Source organism: Ovis canadensis, chromosome 4 (assembly GCF_042477335.2).
Source record: "Ovis canadensis isolate MfBH-ARS-UI-01 breed Bighorn chromosome 4, ARS-UI_OviCan_v2, whole genome shotgun sequence".
In the NCBI taxonomy this organism is placed as follows: Eukaryota; Metazoa; Chordata; class Mammalia; order Artiodactyla; family Bovidae; genus Ovis; species Ovis canadensis.
In genome coordinates this window covers 41213446-41234496 of record NC_091248.1, presented here as the reverse complement: position 1 = coordinate 41234496, position 21051 = coordinate 41213446, and the positions used below count along the sequence as shown (strand labels likewise).

The 21051-nt window shown below is 40.8% G+C and overlaps 2 protein-coding genes across 3 annotated transcripts in view; one reads left to right on the top strand and one right to left on the bottom strand.

The window, feature by feature from the left end:
- Positions 1-11971, bottom strand: part of HDAC9 (histone deacetylase 9) — a 1067281-nt gene extending 1055310 nt beyond the window's left edge. Inside the window, exon 1 of one of the 2 annotated variants that reach the window (XM_069587626.1) lies at positions 11771-11971. The gene's annotated coding sequence lies outside the window, so the exon portion shown is untranslated. The remainder of the gene's footprint in view (positions 1-11770) is intronic. The other variant, XM_069587611.1, reaches the window with a different exon arrangement.
- Positions 11850-20682, top strand: LOC138439234 (uncharacterized). Its single transcript, XM_069587763.1, has 3 exons — positions 11850-11907; positions 12015-12451; positions 19905-20682. The coding sequence occupies exons 1-3, from the start codon at positions 11850-11852 to the stop codon at positions 20112-20114; spliced, it is 705 nt and encodes a 234-aa protein (XP_069443864.1). The 3' UTR covers positions 20115-20682.
- The last annotated feature ends 369 nt before the right edge of the window (positions 20683-21051 follow it).

Here is a 21051-nt window from a genome sequence, read left to right as displayed (position 1 = left end):
AATATGCATAGAAACTAATGAAAATGAAAACACAACAACCCAAAACCTGTGGGACACTATAAAAGCAGTGTTAAGAGGAAAGTTCATAGCACTACAGGCATACCTCAAGAAACAAGAAAAAAGTCAAATAAATAAACTAACTCTACACCTAAAGCAACTAGAAAAGGAAGAATTGGAGAACCCCAGAGTTAGTAGAAGGAAAGAAATCTTAAAAATTAGGGCAGAAATAAATGCAAAAGAAACAAAAGAGACCATAGCAAAAATCAACAAAGCCAAAAGCTGGTTCTTTGAAAGGATAAATAAAATTGACAAACCATTAGCCAGACTCATCAAGAAGCAGAGAGAGAAAAATCAAATCAATAAAATTAGAAATGAAAATGGAGAGATCACAACAGACAACACAGAAATACAAAGGATCATAAGAGACTACTATCAGCAGTTATATGCCAATAAAATGGACAACATGGAAGAAATGGACAAATTCTTAGAAAAGTACAATTTTCCAAAACTGAACCAGGAAGAAATAGAAAATCTTAACAGACCCATCACAAGCACGGAAATTGAAACTGTAATCGGAAATCTTCCAGCAAACAAAAGCCCAGGTCCAGACAGCTTCACAGCTGAATTCTACCAAAAATTTCGAGAAGAGCTAACACCTATCCTACTCAAACTCTTCCAGAAAATTGCAGAGGAAGGTAAACTTCCAAACTCATTCTATGAGGCCACCATCACCCTAATACCAAAACCTGACAAAGATGTCACAAAAAAAAGAAAACTACAGGCCAATATCACTGATGAACATAGATGCAAAAATCCTTAACAAAATTCTAGCAATCAGAATCCAGCAACACATTAAAAAGATCATACACCATGACCAAGTGGGCTTTATCCCAAGGGTGCAAGGATTCTTCAATATCCGCAAATCAATCAATGTAATTCACCACATTAACAAATTGAAAAATAAAAGCCATATGATTATCTCAATAGATGCAGAGAAGGCCTTTGACAAAATTCAACATCCATTTATGATAAAAACTCTCCAGAAAGCAGGAATAGAAGGAACATACCTCAACATAATAAAAGCTATCTATGACAAACCCACAGCAAACATTATCCTCAATGGTGAAAAATTGAAAGCATTTCCCCTAAAGTCAGGAACAAGACAAGGGTGCCCACTTTCACCGCTACTATTCAACATAGTTCTCGAAGTTTTGGCCACAGCAATCAGAGCAGAAAAAGAAATAAGAGGAATCCAAATTGGAAAAGAAGAAATAAAACTCTCACTGTTTGCAGATGACATGATCCTCTACACAGAAAACCCTAAAGACTCCACCAGAAAATTACTAGAGCTAATCAATGAATATAGTAAAGTTGCAGGATATAAAATCAACACACAGAAATCCCTTGCATTTCTATACACTAATAATGAGAAAGTAGAAAAAGAAATTAAGGAAACAATTCCATTCACCATTGCAATGAAAAGAATAAAATACTTAGGAATATATCTACCTAAAGAAACTAAAGACCTATATATAGAAAACTATAAAACACTGATGAAAGAAATCAAAGAGGACACTAATAGATGGAGAAATATACCATGTTCATGGATCGGAAGAATCAATATAGTGAAAATGAGTATACTACCCAAAGCAATTTACAAATTCAATGCAATCCCTATCAAGCTACCAGCGATATTTTTCACAGAACTAGAACAAATAATTTCAAGTTTTGTATGGAAATACAAAAAACCTCGATTAACCAAAGCAATCTTGAGAAAGAAGAATGGAACTGGAGGAATCAACTTGCCTGACTTCAGGCTCTACTACAAAGCCACAGTCATCAAGATAGTATGGTACTGGCACAAAGACAGAAATATAGATCAATGGAACAAAATAGAAAGCCCAGAGATAAATCCACACACATACAGACACCTTATCTTTGACAAAGGAGGCAAGAATATACAATGGAGTAAAGACAATCTCTTTAACAAGTGGTGCTGGGAAAACTGGTCAACCACTTGTAAAAGAATGAAACTAGATCACTTTCTAACACCGCACACAAAAATAAACTCAAAATGGATTAAAGATCTAAATGTAAGACCAGAAACTATAAAACTCCTAGAGGAGAATATAGGCAAAACACTCTCCGACATAAATCACAGCAGGATCCTCTATGATTCACCTCCCAGAATACTGGAAATAAAAGCAAAAATAAACAAATGGGATCTAATTAAAATGAAAAGCTTCTGCACAACAAAGGAAAATATAAGCAAGGTGAAAAGACAGCCTTCTGAATGGGAGAAAATAATAGCAAATGAAGCAACTGACAAACAACTAATCTCAAAAATATACAAGCAACTTATGCAGCTCAATTCCAGAAAAATAAACGACCCAATCAAAAAATGGGCCAAAGAGCTAAACAGACATTTCTCCAAAGAAGACATAAGGATGGCTAACAAACACATGAAAAGATGCTCAACATCACTCATTATCAGAGAAATGCAAATCAAAACCACAATGAGGTACCACTTCACACCAGTCAGAATGGCTGTGATCCAAAAATCTGCAAGCAATAAATGCTAGAGAGGGTGTGGAGAAAAGGGAACCCTCCTACACTGTTGGTGGGAATGCAAACTAGTACAGCCACTTTGGAGAACAGTGTGGAGATTCCTTAAAAAATTGCAAATGGAACTACCTTATGACCCAGCAATCCCACTGCTGGGCATACACACCGAGGAAACCAGAATTCAAAGAGACACATGTACCCCAATGTTCATCGCAGCACTGTTTATAATAGCCAGGACATGGAAACAACCTAGATGTCCATCAGCAGATGAATGGATAAGAAAGCTGTGGTACATATACACAATGGAGTATTACTCAGCTGTTAAAAAGAATACATCTGAATCAGTTCTGATGAGATGGATGAAACTGGAGCCAATTATACAGAGTGAAGTAAGCCAGAAAGAAAAACACCAATACAGTATACTAACACATATATATGGAATTTAGAAAGATGGCAATGACAACCATGTATGCAAGACAGCAAAAAAGACACAGATGTGTATAACGGACTTTTGGACTCAGAGGGAGAGGGAGAGGGTAGGATGATTTGGGAGAATGGCATTGTAACATGTATACTATCATGTAAGAATCGAATCGCCAGTCTACGTCCGACGCAGGATACAGCATGCTTGGGGCTGGTGCACGGTGATGACCCAGAGAGATGTTATGGGGAGGGAGGTGGGAGGGGGGTTCATGTTTGGGAACGCATGTACACCCGTGGTGGATTCATGTCAACATATGGCAAAACCAATACAGTATTATAAAGTAAAATAAAGTAAAAATAAAAATTAAAAAATAAATAAATACAAAATACAAAAATAAATCATTCCATATATTAAATATACTACCATATTTCAAGGGCTTCCCTGATAGCTCAGTTGGTAAAGAATCTGCCTGCAATGCAGAAGACCCCAGTTCGATTCCCAGGTCAGGAAGATCCACTGGTGAAGGGATAGGCTACCCACTCCAGTATTCTTGGGCTTCTCTTGTGGCTCAGATGGTAAAGAATCTGCCTGCAATGCAGGAGACCTGGGTTCAATCCCTGAGTTGGGAAGATCTCCTGGAGAAGGGAAAAGCTACCCACTCCAGTATTCTGGCCTGGAGAATTCCATGGACTGTATAGTACATGGGGTCACAAAGAGCTGGACACAACTGAGTGACTTTCACACATTATATTTCAGAAGTACAATGATGCTGTTCTGAGTAATAAAAGGCCAATTTTGTAAAGACTTTACTCATATGGTAGCCTTTTTATTATGGATTTTCTTAATCAAATCAATACTAAAATTCAACTTGTAAGCCTGTGTGAACCACTGTCATAGTCCTAAATTACTGCAGGACTCAGAGGAGAACGAGATCACCATGACTGCCCAAATCAAAAGGAAGCATCACAAAAGAAGGACATAAGTTGGGCCCAGAGAAAAAGGAAAGCGAAAAGGGGCAGTTTCTTAAGTAAAACCACAGAGGAGGAAAGTGTGAGTTAAGTAAGAGATGGATATGGTAGTTCTGGGAGTAGTAGGTTCCAAAAACACACTGCAAATGCTTGGCTAACAGAAATCTCTACTACAGAGTACTCTTGACTGCAAGGGGCAGAAATTCAATTTATTGGTCATATAACATAATCCCAGAAAAATCAGTGATAAAACAGCCTTGAGAATGCATGGGTGCAGGAACTGAAAAACTGAAATGCTCTCACTACTTGTTCCCTACCCACCACGTGCATGCATACACATACTCACACACTCACACATGCATACATGCACATCTTTTCTTTACAGGTTGATTTATTCTCTCAAGCTGTCTTTCCCATCATCTAAAATCTAAACCACTTGGTAGCTCCAAGCTTAAGGCTTAAATCCTTAAAGGTGTAAGGCAGGGAGTGGCAAGAGTTAAAAATGGAAAGATAATAAAGCTAGGCTAGGTCCAGTCTCTGAGAGAACCTAGGTGTCACACTAAGGAGCTTTGACTTTTAGAGTCAAGTCTAGCCTAAGCTCAGTCAGAAATCTAAAACCTGTGTGAAGAAATGTATTTATTTCAAAAATTCCTGAGCTGTAGCTTGCTCTGATGAAGTTACTGTAGTCACCCATAACCAGGCTGAGTGGCTCACAATTTCCCTCTTTGAAAAGAGTCCTACTCCAGAAGGGCAGATACCTGAGCCACGATGGTGCCATCCCAATACCTACCTACCTGCCACAGATAAATGGTTCATAGGTATACACCTTACCTAAATCAGTGCAATTCGGGGATACCCAGTTTTAAATACTTATATTTTGATTCAAATACCCAGGCAAATCTTAAAGGAAATATTCAAATACCCAGGAAATCTTCCTCAATCCATGCTGGGACACAGGGTACAACTTTGTAAAATTAACAGAATACAGATGAGTCCCACACTGAGCTTGTATTTTGCAATAGAGCAGCAAGGGGATCTGGGCCAATGATTCCGATCAATGGAACTGGATCCATTTAAAGAAGAGATTTAAGTACATAAAACAGAAGGGGAAAAAAGTAGAATATCTATGAATAGAATTCAGAGGCACCACAGAGTAGAAAGGGGAACTGAGTAACAGAAGAACAAAGGAGGAAAGTCTCAATAGACTTTTCAAGTAGATCAAAACAGTGGCATCTACTGAAAAAGCTACAGAAAGAACCTTATGACCAAAAAGGCAATGAGAATTCATAGTTTCCTGATTGAATTTAACAGGAGAAATCTACATATAGGAGAGAAAGGAGACACAGAGTTTTTGATTTCTGCCAAAACGATAAGTAGAAATAAAAATACAGAGACTCCACTCCACATTCTTACTTTTTTTTTTCAAATTCTTACTTTTTATATGGAAGGGATAAGGATCATCTATACTTCCTGCTGGGGAAATAAAAGAATGCAGATGCAGCACGCTCTCTCACTCTCTAACCCTCGTCTTCCAGTACCCAGCTCTCTCAAGATGAATGAAGGAATCCAAGAGCAACTGTAGTGCTGACATTCATTTCAATGCGAAAAAAAAACACAAGCTTTTGCCCTGGAAACTTCGCTTACTACATGTAAGTATGGGATGTGTATTACAAGACTATGGGTTTTCAAATCAGACCTACATTCAAACCCTGGTTCCACTCCTATCTAAATGACTATTAGCATTTCACCTTTCAAAGCCTCCATTTATCTGGAGAGAGAGGAAGGAAGAAAGAGGAGGTGGAACTAGGGAAACCTGAACTCAGTTGCTAGAGACGAGAGGAAGATTAGATAAAATCATTCCTGCAAAGAGTTTGGACATTAGTTATGCTCAACTGACCCCCATTCCCGTAAACAATGCCCCATAGTCACTGGGCCACAAATGTACAGTGGACCTAAGAGGGTCTCTAGCCTCTAAGATAAAAGGAGACCACTCTGTGGACTCCAAATCACAGGGTTGGTTCCCTGTCAGGATTGGTGGAACCAGTCCCTTAAAAATCTTTCCCACGTGGAATACATTGGAGACTAATTAATTCCTAGACTAACATTCACACCAGTGATTCAGACTCCTTGCTTATAACTACTCCTAAATGAGGCCTCACCACCACCATTCTCCTAAATCCCAAAAGGGTTTTCTTTCTAAAGAGTTGCATAGCTCTAGCTACTCTACAATTCAATTCCATCTCCGGATGGTCATCATGCCTACCTTGGTCAGAAACTTCATCATTTCCTTAAGCAGTCATTTGCTCATAATATTTCTCCTTCCTTCTGTAGCAGTGAATACATCATTCTTTCTGGCCATAAACAACTGAACGCCACTATTGTATATGGCGTATCCTCTCTTAAGAAAGAGTCCACCTTCCCCTCTAGAAGTTGGTGTGCCAACAGTGACGGAATCAGTTCTTCAGAGTGATTCTGAGCACCTTTCTGACTAAGTGGCTTCTAAGCCAGGTCTGCTGTCTAGCCCAGAGATTCTGTGAACTAGTCAATGTGGTGGAGATATGCCAAGGTAACCTCCAATGAATCATATCTTTGTATAGTTCCCTCCTCTTAAGTTTGGGTAGAACACGTGACTTGCTTCTAATAAATAAAAGGTGGCAAAAGTGATGGATGTCACTCTTGATTAGATTGTTATATGAAAAGGTGATGTCACGTTATTCATATATGTTATAGCATATGGGAGCAAACGACTCTTTCTAATAGGCTTTGAATAGCAGATGCCATGCTGTAAGAGGGTCACTCATGCCTGTGAGAGGGTCACGTGGTAAAGAATAGCAGGCAAGTTCTAGGAGCTGTAAGTGGTCTCTGATAGCCAACAAGAAAATGGCGACCTCAGTCCTACAATCACAAGGATATGAATTTTACCAACAACGTAAGAAAGCTTGGAAGCAGGTCTTTCCCCAGTGAATCTCTGATAACACAGCAGCACTGATGAACACCTGGTGAGATCCCTGAACAGAGGATTCAGTTGAGCCATGTGTGAACTCCTGAGCAATGAAACTGAGGTTGTGAGTATGTGTTTTTTAAGCTGCTAAATTTGTAGTAAAGTGTTACAAAGCAATAGAAAACAGAGTCAATACTGTCTACTAAGTTTATGTAATACCTAAAGCAACTGAAGTTAATTTCGATGATTTGCTACCAAATATCTTCAGTGATAATTGAGTGATTCGAATCTTATTCTTCTTCTAGTGGCCAATTCAAATTCCACTCATCACTATTCCATTCAAACTAGGTTAGTCTACACCCATCTTCTTACCACAGATTCTGTAGAAATGTGAAGAACATATCATTTCCAGTAACCTCAACTTTTCTCAATCTCACCAGCAGCCTATACTCTCTCAGGTACAGCAAAGAACATAAAGAATGGGAGTTTTCTTCTTCGGGTGTTCTAAACAGAGTTAGTTATAGTAAACAGCAAGTCACCCTTGAATAGTCACTTCTTTTTCAATATTTCACATTTAAAAGTGATTTTAATGAGCTCTCATAAAACATACATTTGGGGAAAAGAGCAGTTTTATGTACACACACACACACACACACACACACACACACATTAACCTAATACAGTAGAGAGCTCCTGGTACCATCTGCTTATTCAAAAATACTGGAAGTACTTTCATCAAATACATGAGAGCTTGTGTAAGATTCCATATGATCGATACTATTGTCTATGAAATTGCAAAGATTTCTTCTGCATCCTGGATAATGTATTATACTTTTAAATCTAATAATTTTATATAAAAAGTCTATCATCTTGCCTCTTACAAATCATGTGGGCAATTACTCCCAATAATTCTGGTGAAATTTGAAGGAGAGGTTATCTGGGAGCATAAAGAAAAAGTCATAAAAGTTTTAATACCTTCCGTACAGAAGAACAAATTGCTATCCTTTTTCTTTTTGTTAAAGTCTGATTTATCAAGGAAAGAGATCTATACAGAAAGAAATGACTAGATAACTGCATAAACTCTCTATTTAAAGAAGCAGAGCTGATATAAGAAAGCAGATATCCTAACACCCCAAACAACATGTACCTTAATTGATACTAGCTGCTTATATAGTGGACTTCCATTACTGTTCTCTGTCAATACGCTCTTCAAAAATCACATTCTGAGTTCTCTCACCAGTGAGCCTGATGATCCTCAAGCTTAACAACTATGCTGATAAACTTCAAAGCAACTCTGACCAGTAAAAGGGCAGCATGCAGTTGATAAGGGGGCAAAGGGATGTGTGGGATATGGACTGACTGCAAGAACAGATACCCCTCAGAGGTGGGTATAACTGATTTAAAACCAGTTACAAGAGTCCTCCCCAACCAGCAGGCAAACTAGGACTATATTGACTGGCATAAAGTCTACCTGCACGTCTACCAAGTTCAGCATTTTAAACATCTAGGAAAGTGTGGGGCTTCCCTGGCAGTCCAGTGGTTAAGACTCCACACTTCCACTTCAGGGGGCACAGGTTTGGAAGGCATATTGAACTTTGGAAGTTCAGTATGCCCTGAGGTAGAGCCAAAAAAAAAGCAGGTTTATGTAAACATCTAGGAAAGTTTAATTTATGGAAATGTCATAGCATAGCCATGGGAGCAGCTTGCCATTGTGAACAGGATACAGGAAATATAGATGTTATCCACAGCTTCACACTGATTCACTGGTGTGTGACCTTGGGTCTATCAGTGTACCTGCTGCCTTCTTCTGAAAATGAGAACGATGTATCTTCCTACCTATCTCTCAAATGTTTTGAAGAATCACCAGAAAAGGTAACAGTTATACCCCAAGCTAGGAAACAACAGTATGTGGATATGTGCAATAAAAATTATGATGTCTTTGTTGAAAGGAAAGGGTTTCAAACAATAAAAGCTCCCACTAACTTAAATACTCATATAAATTACATTTTTAAAACATTCTATGGAAGCAAAAATAAAAAGCCATATTTGGATGTAATAACAAAAAATGTCCATGACTACAATATTTCACTAATGAGAAGGTACAGATGCTACATACAGAAGGATTTTATGATGTCCATATGCTTCTCAAATGACTCTCCTTGTTAGCTACTTCTCTGTATCGCTATTTAAGAATAACCTACACCTTCCCCACTGAGCAAGTGTAAATTACAATATAATATGTTGTAATATTTAAACAAATTCAAAATAGAAGTAATGCTAATAAAAAGAAATAAAAACTTTGCAACCCTAAAACAACCTTCAACACAGAGATTAATATAAACGTGAACTATGTGTATCATTTAAACTAGTTAATTTAAAAGGTTATCTGGTCAGTTACCTTCATGATTTAAAACTCCTTAAAACCCAAACATTATCCAAATACATGCCAAATATACACAATAAGTATTTACAGATAGTGCCAGTAACTTCATAAAGCAACTCTGTCTACTATAATAACGAGCATAATAATGAGCATAAAACAACTGCAACAGTCTGCGACAATTTATAAAATAACCTTTTTAATTTTGGAAGAGCCTTTCTTATTTTTATAGAAGACAGCAGTTTAATATGCCACTCTCCAGCCAGAGTTATTTGGTCTGATTTTTCCAATAAAGACCAGACCAATAGGCTGAATCAACTGCAGAAGGAGAGAAACAGGAAAACTGAAGGAAAAAAAGAAAAGCAAAAAGCCCACCTCCCTCCTAACCTTAAACTGGTACTTAGCTTAAAACTCTAAACTTCCTTCTGCACAACAATGTATGCATCTAACGGTGTCCAATCTGTAGCAGGGATGACCGACTCAGGAAGAGAAAGGGGAAAGCATCTCTCCCTCTAGCTGGCAGGCTGATATCAAAAGTCAGATTCAGGATTCCTACTCTATATACACCTGTTTGAGACTGAAACACATATGAAAACATCCACTTTTCCCTACACAGAAAATAACATATCCCAAGAAAATGATTCTCTTCTTGAGATTTGCCTCATTCAAACAAAATGGATGAAAATAAATTACAAGAAAGCTTTACAACTGACAAAATTATTGTCCTTTTGAAAATATAATATTCTTATTAAACATTTTAAATACAAATGCCTTCCAAAAAAAAAAAATGCTTTCCAGAAGGCATGTCAGTGATTTGATGTTTGAGTAATTAAATTGATCCAAACTGGAACAGTGGTTTAAAAGGAAAAGAAGGACTAATTATCTGTGGTAAAAAGCAAATATCACAATAATTTTCATAATAAACATCCAAAGTACCAAAGAGTAGTTCAAAAGATATCCCTTCCAAACATGATAATTTTAATTGTCCTCATTTACCAACTGCAACTTATTCTGTGCTGTTATTAATTACGGGATTTAAAAGATTTCTAGAATGTCAGAAAATAACATCCAGACCTTTTCAGATGTCTAAGGATTTTCTTTCCAAATAATTTTTCTTTAATATAGATTCTCTATGTACTTATTCCCTTTTCCTAGATGTCAACAACTGCCAGAGTTGAAAACATAATTATACTCCAAATACCTGTAATTCCTAAATCTTACCTTTATGATAAATCTTAGCACTTCAAGAATATGTGTTGAATAAGCATTGTTATGCCACTTGGGGAGAAAAAATAAATTAACTCTTCATTTTCTTTTCCAGTTAAACTTGTAAAGCCCTTCTTACCTCACTCCCACATTTTACATATACCCATGCATTACTACACACAACACAGGCATACAATGAGATCTGTGTAGATATTTCATTTCTCACAGATTTCAAAATGTTACAGTTACTTAATCTAAAAGTTCCTTTCAAGAGATTATACACACCTCCCCGGCAGGGGAAACAAACACGAAGGATCTTCCGGAAATGGGAGACTCTGCGGAATCTGCAGTTCCACAGCCCAGGAACCGCGACCTCTGCTCCCGCAGCCCCTCTCCTCTGCCCCGTCCGGCTCCGGTCCCCGCGCTCAGGCCTCTGACCCCGGACCGCTCACTGCAGACCAGGGGGCAACCTCCCAAGCCAGACCACCGCCGCCCGCTCGGCACTCGGGGAACGCCCCCGTCCCTCCTCGGTTCACTCAGGTCCCCGCTGTGACACTCTCAGGTGGCGTTTAATTAACCAGTTTACCTCAGGAAGTTTACGATTCATCACTCTCCTTCCACTAGCCAAGCAACAGCTTTATCTCCCATGCCCCAGGCTCCAGAACTTTTCTTAAACACAGAATTCAGACGTATGGACTTGGAACTGAGGTCCCCCATGAAACGTCAAAGGTACCCCCACTAAGTGTTGCTTCCCTCAAGCAACACGTTGGCAGTACAAACTTTTCATTCATAACTCGACTCCAGCATCCACTGGGGGGTGTGTGTCGGGGTGGGGGTGGGGGGCATGAACCTTTGCCTCAGTCTAGCAAATGTCAAGGTCTGCACCAAAAAGATCACCTGGCCCCGAACTTGTGACAAAGGCGCCCTTAAACTCACCAACCTCCCGGCTGCGAGATGCCAGGCAAGCTGTGTCGGGGTCCCGACTGGGATTCTGTTAACCTGGGGAGCCCCAGCCAGGAATCCAGCGGAGCATCCGGAGGACGCTCGGCCCCTGTTCCCAGGGCTTTCCCCGGGCACCAGCCGGCGACCAGGCTGTGGTGCCACTCACCTCCGCCCGCTCCCGCCAGAGCTATCGCGCCCTCCTTCGCCCCGCTCCAACGACCCCCTAACTTCTCCCTCTTCGCCCCACAGCCATCGTTCGCAGAGAAGAGAATGGCGAGGCAGAAGCAAAGGGGTGACTGAAAGTTGACTCAGGGACCGCCGCTGCTCCGCCAGCAGGGACTTACCGGCCGCGACAGGCGCCTGAGCAGGAGACGGCGGCGAGGGCGGCGGGCGCGGCGGGGCGGGCTGGGTGCGCGCTACGCGATGTGCGGGATGCGCCGCCGCGGCCGCCGCGGCCACCGCGGCGCGGGGCTGGGGGGTGGTTTGGGAGGGCGGCCGCGCGGCTGCGAGCTGTGAGCAGAGCCGGTGGCGGCGCGCGGAGGATCGGCTAAAAATAGCAACTCTCTGGGAGGGGGTTGGGGGGCGGAGGTGGGAGGGAGACTGGGAGGCCGGGCCGGGAGCCCCGGCGCGGCGGAGGCTGGGCGGAGCCGGGTGGGAAGAGAGGCTGGACCCGCGGCAGCAGCGCGGACCCAAGCACTGGAGAGCCGGGAGGCCCGGGCGCGGGGCAGCGCGGGGTGCGGGGACACCTGGCCGCGCGGCCGAGACGCCGGGAAGGACGCGGAAGGGACTGGGGGAACGCAGGGAGCCGCCTGGAGTCGAGCGGCGGGGAACTCCGGGCCGGACCGGCGATTGTTTCCCGGGGAAGAACGGGGCGCCTGAGACGACCCGGGATTTCTGAAGCGAAACACGCCCACGCGCGACGCAAGGTGCTGGCCGGGCGGCCGGGGCTCTCGCTCCTCGTGCCGGGCCCCTGGGCTGCCCGCGGCCGGGCCGAGGACGGTGAGCCGAAGGCGCCAGCCTCTCAGGTGCGCGCAGCGCCGTGTCGGAGGCTCCACAGCTCCCAGACTTCTTTTTGAGAGAGGAGAGCGCTGTGGGGCGGTACCTGGAGCGTCCCTAGAGATGCTTGGAGTTTAAAGGATCATTCAAGGGAATTTTCCATTTGGGGTTTTAATGACCAAATGGGGAACGTGAGGAAATATGGTGACTGCTACTGGGAACATAAATTAGGTTTGTGGCGTCTACCCCGTCCGCTCTGAAACCAACCTAAGAGAAGGGACGTAGAGTTAGTAGGTCCGAGAACTGTAGAGGTGATCCTCTTCAGCGGTTAGTAAGTTCATTTTGTGGACTTTTTTTTTTTTAACTTCTATAACCTATTCCATGTTATAGTATCACTAATACTTACAGAATCCTTTAAAACGTAGAACGCTTAAAAGGTTTTTTAAAATGTAATCCTAAACATACTTCTCATAAATTAATATGTGATCATTTGAAAAGGATAATGTTTATGGTGTAAGCTATTAATAATCTGACCCTAACACAAATTAAAGCTAGTGTTTCTACATATACATGTATGGTTTCTTCTATGGCATCTCAAACACGGACTCAAATCCATGAGCTGACTCCTGATTAGGATGTAGAGAACAAGAGAGACATAACCAAGTGCCCTAATTCTCAGAAGGAAAACTGGTTTCAGAAAAGTGATGTGATTTGACCAGGGTCTCTGAGTTAGTGCCAGGGTTCAGTTTAATCCCTAGGATTAAAGCTAAACTACCAATTTTGTATGGAGAAGGAAATGGCAACCCACTCCAGTACTCTTGCCTGGAAAATCCCATGGACAGAAAAGCCTGGTAGGCTACAGTCCGTGGTGTCTCAAAGAGTCGGACAGGACTGAACGACTTCACTTTCACTTTCACCAATGCTGTATGTAAGACTAGTACAATTTTGAGAAAGTTCATGGTATGGTGCCTGTAATTTGATTTAAAATAGCTCAGCATTCATAGAAGAATGAAGGTGTTCTGTGGTTAGATTTAACCCTCACTTTGCACTAATTGAGAATTCACATTCCAAGCCTGGTCAGTTCAGTTCCAGTTCAGTTCTGTGGCTCAGTCATGTCTGACTCTTTGCGACCCCATGGACTACAGCACGCCAGGCTTCCCTGTCTTTCACGAACTCTTGGAGCTTGCTCAAACTCATGTCCAAAGAGTCAGTGATGCCATCCAACCATCTCATCCTCTGTCGTCTCCTCCTCCTGCCTTCAATCTTTCCCAGCATCAGGGTCTTTTCCAATGAGTCAGTTCTTCCCATCAGGTAACCACTACCTTTAAATAAAATGTCACATTCCTAAAGGGCCTTTGGTGCTAGAGCTTCATCTAGCTTAAGTTTCTGTCTGTCTACATTAGGAAATGAATTGATTAGGAAGATGAATCTTGTAATGGGTTTTCAGTGGTGAAATCTGTTGTGCTGACAAAAATAAACTCATTCCTGCATGAATTCAGTTCAGTTCAGTTCAGTTCAGTCGCTTAGTCGTGTCCGACTCTTTGCGACCCCATGAATCGCAGCACGCCAGGCCTCCCTGTCCATCAACAACTGCTGGCGTTCACTCAGACTCACATCCATCGAGTCAGTGATGCCATCCAGCCATCTCATCCTCTGTCGTCCCCTTCTCCTCCTGCCCCTAATCCCTCCCAGCATCAGTCTTTTCAATGAGTCAACTCTTCACAAGAGGTGGCCAAAGTACTGGAGTTTCAGCTTTAGCATCATTCCTTCCAAAGAAATCCCAGAGCTGATCTTTAGAATGGACTGGGTGGATCTCCTTGCAGTCCAAGGGACTCTCAAGAGTCTTCTCCAACACTACAGTTCAAAAGCATCAATTCTTCGGCGCTCAGCCTTCTTCGCAGTCCAACTCTCACATCCATACATGACCACTGGAAAAACCATAGCCTTGACTAGACGGACCTTAGTCGGCAGAGTAATGTCTCGGCTTTTGAATATGCTGTCTAGGTTGGTCATAACTTTTCTTCCAATGAGTAAGCGTCTTTTAATTTCATGGCTGCAATCACCATCTGCAGTGATTCAGGTATAAACTAGTGACTTTCTACCCTTTACTTTCTAAAATGGAGCTCCTTCTGAAAGGGTCATGTGTCCAACCTTTTTTTAAAAAAATATTTTTTGTTTGCCTACTGACTCAAAAGGAAACAATTTTCCCTCTATGTCTCAAGAAAAACTTTTACCCATGGGAAGTAATTTTTGAAGTACCAAAAACACCTTTTCTGGAGCACAGAAGAAGACATATTGCTGGGATTTCACTAGATATTTATGTAATAAAGGTGTGTCTGGCTAAACTGAACTTCTTTTTACCTTTTAGGGAAATGGTACAGGCCTTGTTATTCTTTACTTATCTCTAACTTTTTATGTCTACCTCATCTAGGTCATTTTACAACAAGGAGCTGAATTCTTTGTCATTCTCTTAGATATTTAAATGCCACCTTTAGCAAGGTACCTGCTAGGTGCTACTGGAGATTCAGATATTCAAAAGATATGGTTTAATAGAAAAGTTTCTTTTAAAAGTCCTGATGGCATTCCCACAGGTCTCTGTTCCAACCTAAATTATAGCATTTATGACACTTTTTTTTTTTCTGGTATTACTCTCTCCTCAACTGAGCAGGGGTCACACAAGTTCAGTTCAGTTCAGTTGCTCAGTCGTGTCCGACTCTTTGCGACCACACGAATTGCAGCATGCCAGGCCTCCCTGTCCATCACCAACTCCCGGAGTTCACTCAAACTCACGTCCATCGAGTCAGTGATGCCATCCAGCCATCTCATCCTCTGTCGTCCCCTTCTCCTCCTGCCCCCAATCTCTCCCAGCATCAAAGTCTTTTCCAATGAGTCAACTCTTCACATCAGGTGGCCAAAGTACAGGAGTTTCAGCTTTAGCATCATTCCTTCCAAAAAGCACCCAGGACTGATCTCCTTTAGAATGGACTGGTTGGATCTCCTTGCAGTCCAAGGGACTCTCAAGAGTCTTCTCCAACACCACACTTCAAAAGCATCAGTTCTTCGGCGCTCAGCTTTCTTCACAGTCCAACTCGCACATTCATACATAACTATTGGAAAAACCATAGCCTTGACTAAACGGACCTTTGTTTTCAAAGTAATGTCTCTGCTTTTAGAATATGCTATCTAGGTTGGTCATAACTTTTCTTCCAAGGAGTAAGCGTCTTTTAATTTCATGGCTGCAGTCACCATCTGCAGTGATTTTAGAGCCACCCCCCAAAAAAGTCTGCCACTGTTTCCACTGTTTCCTCATCTATTTCCCATGAAGTGATGGGACCAGATGCCATGATCTTCGTTTTCTGAATGTTGAGCTTTAAGCCAACTTTTTCACTCTCCTCTTTCACTTTCATCAAGAGGTTTTTTAGCTCCTCTTCACTTTCTGCCATAAGGGTGGTGTCATCTGCATATCTGAGGTTATTGATATTTCTCCCGGCAATCTTGATTCCAGCTTGTGCTTCTTCCAGTCCAGCGTTTCTCATGATGTAATCTGCATATAAATTAAATAAGCAGGGTGACAATATACAGCCTCGACACACTCCTTTCCTATTTGGAACCAGTCTGTTGTTCCATGTCCAGTTCTAACTGTTGCTTCCTGACCTGCATACAGATTTCTCAAGAGGCAGGTCAGGTGGTCTGCTATTCCCATCTCTTTCAGAATTTTCCACAGTTTATTGTGATCCACACAGTCAAAGGCTTTGGCATGTCAATAAAGCAGAAATAGATGTTTTTCTGGAACTCCCTTGCTTTTCGATGATCCAGCAGATGTTGGCAATTTGATCTCTGCTTCCTCTGCCTTTTCGAAAACCAGCTTGAACATCTGGAAGTTCATGGTTCACGTATTGCTAAAGCCTGGCTTGGAGAATTTTGAGCATTACTACTGTGTGAGCTGAGTGCAATTATGTGGTAGTTTGAGCATTCTTTGGCATTGCCTTTCTTTGGGATTGGAATGAAAACGGACCTTTTCCAGTCCTGTGGCCACTGCTGAGTTTTCCAAATTTGCTGGTATATTGAGTGTAGCACTTTCACAGCATCATCTTCAGGATTTGAAACCGCTCAACTGGAATTCCATCACCTCCATTAGCTTTGTTCGTAGTGATGCTTTCTAAGGCCCACTTGACTTCACATTCCAAGATGTCTGGCTCTAGGTTAGTGAGTGATCACACCATCATGATTAGCTTGGTCGTGAAGATCTTTTTTGTACGGTTTTCTGTGTATTCTTGCCACCTCTTCTTAATATCTTCTGCTTCTGTTAGGTCCAGACCATTTCTGTCCTTGATCGAGCCCATCTTTGCATGAAATGTTCCCTTGGTATCTCTAATTTTCTTGAAGAGATCTCTAGTGTTTCCCATTCTGTTCTTTTCTTCTATTTCTTTGCAGTGATTGCTGAGGAAGGCTTCCTTATCTCTTCTTGCTATTCTTTGGAACTCTGCATTCAGATGCTTATATCTTTCCTTTTCTCCTTTGCTTTCCACTTCTCTTCTTTTCACAGCTATTTGTAAGGCCTCCCCAGATAGCCATTTTGCTTTTTTGCATTTCTTTTCCATGGGGATGGTCTTGATCCCTGTCTCCTGTACAATGTCATAAATCTCCATCCATAGTTCATCAGGCACTCTATCTATCAGATCTAGTCCCTTAAATCTATTTCTTACTTCCACTGTATAATCATAAGGGATTTGATTTAGCTTATACCTGAATGGTCTAGTGGTTTTCAATCTGAATTTAGCAAGAAGGAGTTCATGATCTGAGCCACAGTCAGCTCCCGGTCTTGTTTTTGTTGTCTGTATAGAGCTTCTCCATCTTTGGCTGCAAAGAATATAATCAATCTGATTTTGGTGTTGACCATCTGGTGATGTCCATGTGTAGAGTCTTCTCTTGTGTTGTTGGAACAGGGTGTTTGCTATGACCAGTGCATTCTCTTGGCAAAACACTATTAGTCTTTGCCCTGCTTCATTCCGCATTCCAAGGCCAAGTTTGCCTGTACTCCAGGTGTTTCTTGACTTCCTACTTTTGCATTCCAGCCCCCTGTAATGAAAAGGACATCTTCTTTGGGTGTTGGTTCTAAAAGGCCTTGTAGGTCTTCATAGAACCATTCAACTTCCACTTCTTCCTTGGTCACACAAGAGTCAGATACAATTGAGCGACAGCACGTTCACACAACTGAATAGTCGGAGAACATAGATACCTCATTCATATTTCTTGTAATTTTTAAACAGGCAATATTTTAGAGAAATTTAGAAGATAATGTAGAGAGTTTTCATATATTCCCCAACATACACACTTAATTTTTCTGTTACTAACGTCTTACATTAGTACTGTATTCTGTTACGATTAGTGAACTAATGTGTGTCTGTTAGTCACAAATGTGTCCAACTGTTTGCACCCCCATGAACTGTAGCCTACCAGTGTTGGTACATTACTATTAACTGGAATCCATAGCTTATTCATATTTCCCAGGTTTTTACCTAATGTCTGTATTTTGGTTGACGAGTCCATAAAGGATCCCACCTTCTATTTAGTGATCATGTCTTCTCAGGCTCCTCTTGGCTGTGACAGTTTCTCAGACTTCCCTTGTTTCTCATGACAATGACAGTTTTCAAGAGTAATGATCAAGTATATTGCAGGGTGCCCCACTTTTATAATTCGTCTTAACATTTTTCTCATGATGCAACTGAGTTTATGGGACTTGGAACGAAGATCATAGAGGTAAAATGCCTTTTCAGCACATCATAGAAAAAGTACATACGAGCAACATGATTTATCACTGTTGATTTTGACCAGGTTGAAACAGTGTTTGGAAACAAGTCACTATGCACAGCCCACCTGTAAGGAGTGGGGAGTCAGTCCTGCCTCCTTTAGGGTAGTATATCTATGTAACTTTCTGGAATTTTCACTTTTACTTTTTTCTCCATATATCAGCATCGTGCCCCCACCACCATAGGCTGTAAGGGTTAGGGTTAGGTTTTAAACCTAGCAAAACTAGGTTTAAACAAAAATTTTCCCTCTAGGAAATTTTTTCAATAAAAGTAAAAGCCTTATGATAAATCTCCATTCTTTAAAAATGTTAGACACAGAGGGAAGATAAATGAGGTATTTGTGATGGTGGTGGTGCTGAAGATGCTAGATGTTGTATAGTTTTCTTTCTAGGGAAAAGTATTGCATACATTTTATTTCTGTTTGAATTGGCCCCAGGGGGCCAAGCCTCCCACTATGCTTGTTACCCTTATGACTTATTCTTGCCAATGAAATATTTGCAAAAGTGATGTGCCACTTTCAAGTGCAAGCTCTAACAACCTCCGTGTTGTTCCTCTATTTGTCTTTGCCCTCAGCCACTAGATTAGCACTTTTGCAAATAAGAACTGCCCCTTCCAGAAATGAAGGCCACACAGAGCCCTCCACCATATCACAGAGGACATAAACGTCAGCAAGGAATAAACCACTACGATTTGGGGGCTTGATGTTATCACACCTTTGCCTGACCTATCCAGTCAGACTGCAGAGTCCTTCCTGAGTTCCTAAAATTGGAGTTCCAAGTGCTATGCTTGATTCAGTTCTCTTCAGTGATCACCTCTGAGGTATAGCCTTTCAGGACCTGTTTGTGTCTGGTTATGATATAGTATGTTTGAAAATGATTTCCTATTAGGTTTAAAAATCCCATCCTTTAGTTATGACACTGTCAACAAAATTAATTGAATATCTACTAAATTTTTTTCTGAATATTAGTTTTAGGGTGATGCAATTTTAAAAGATACAATATTTAGAAGTAATAGGGAAAGACATTTAGCTAGAATAATATACCAGAGGTAGATTTTACTATGAAGCAAATGAGGCTTCCACTTCAGAGACCCTCATTTGCAAAGATGCCTTCTAAGGCTCTGTATTTATAATTTAGTATTATTTTATTTAGTAGGGCCCCAAATATGTCTCAGCTTCAGATGCACCAAACCTGGCTCTTCCCTTGCATACTACAATATATGAAAGGATGAAAAAAAGAGCTGTAAGAGTTACAAGAACAACGGGCAACATTCCCAGTCTTTGTATGTGACTTCCCAGAAAGTGTTCTGTGCAAGGTGGCCCTGAAGTTTGGATTCCCTAGTCAGATTTAAAACTGAGCCAGCATGTGCATCTTTAATAAGAGAAGAGGATATATCCAACATCAGGCAGAGCCTCTTGAACTATCCAACCTGCAAGGCCAATTCTGTATACACACTGCAGCATCTTCCCATCAGGGGGCTTTCATTTTGTTTGTAACCCCCTCAAAATCTGTGAACACGATATTAGTCCTCTCCATAAAAGTTCTGCTTTTCACGGAGATAATTTTTCCTAGAAGTCATTTTATTTTGAGAATAATTTTTCTCATGGTTGCTCATAATCTCCTCAGAAGAATTAAATAACTATTTTTTCTGAATTAATTTTGTCCATTTCTAGGTCTGCAACAGTGGATCCTGTACGGGTCATCATCTGTTCAGGAATTCCCCATCGAAGGGAGAGGTCTGTGCAGAAATAGAGGTTGGAATGTTACCCATTAAGGATTTCTTTCTCTTGCTAAATATTGAATGGAAGCTAGATGAATATGTTGCCTCTATTTTTAATAATTCCTTTCTTATGCAAAAATGTGTGGGTCATAGTAAAGTTTAATCACAAGCCCTTGCTCATTTATGAAATACTCTGAACTGCAATTAGTCATGTACAAATGTGAAGTGCTATTACCACCTTCATGTTAGCAGGCTGTCAAACCAAGTTTTTGAATTACGAAACAATCAAAGAAAAGCCTTTGTTTTTTATACTTTCACAGTGAATTTCTTTTAAAATAAAGGTTTTCATATCCATGTAAAGTGATCTATGTACCTCAAATCTGTAGCTAATCAGCTTACACTGAAAGAAAAGATCTCAAAATCCAGATGTATATTTAAATGCATATGCCTATATTTATACATAATACTGGTGGGTAAATTAAAGTATTTGTTAGAAAATAACTCTTAACTAAATTTTATGCTAATTAAGTTAAAGGAAGAACTTGAATGAATTAAGGCTATTTGTGGGCTGTTTTTCAGTATGCTTGACTAATCATTAAGTTATATTTTAGCTCTTATAAAGTATTACCTTATGATGTGAAAGTATAAATTTAATGTTACCCTTTGAACTTAGGCTGTTTAACCAGCTGCATAAGGTTGTTTGCCACATGAATAAACATATACACATTTAAGGATGCCTTCCTTTTTAAAGGTGTCTATTTTCAGTCCTCTAAGAGTTAAAGTTTGCTTTCAGCTGGGGTAAATCTAAATAAACAGTAGCTTGGGCAAGCTAAAAGTTTTATTTTTTTTAACAATATAAGAAATCTGGAGATAGAAAGCTGCTGGTATTGGTTTGGTAGCTCAAGGATAGAAGGCCAAGGTTTTGTGATTTTTCAAGGCCTTTTCCTTATTGTCTAAAATGGCCGTTGCTGCACCAGACATCAAATCTACTTTCTACAGAGTAAGAAAAGGCAAAGGTGAAGGGAATATAAAATGGGTAACATATGTATCAAGGGAACCGAAACTTTATCAGAATTCACAAACACACTACTAACTACTTC

What these genes read in the sequence shown, in the direction of transcription:
- LOC138439234 (XM_069587763.1), top strand. Translation starts at nt 11,850, where the DNA reads ATGTGCGGGATGCGCCGCCGCGGCCGCCGCGGCCACCGCGGCGCGGGG. An exon ending in CGGCGCGGGGCTGGGGGGTG is followed by an intron (nt 11,908 to 12,014) that starts GTTTGGGAGGGC and finishes TGGGGGGCGGAG; the next exon opens with GTGGGAGGGAGACTGGGAGG. An exon ending in CGAAGGCGCCAGCCTCTCAG is followed by an intron (nt 12,452 to 19,904) that starts GTGCGCGCAGCG and finishes GTCCATTTCTAG; the next exon opens with GTCTGCAACAGTGGATCCTG.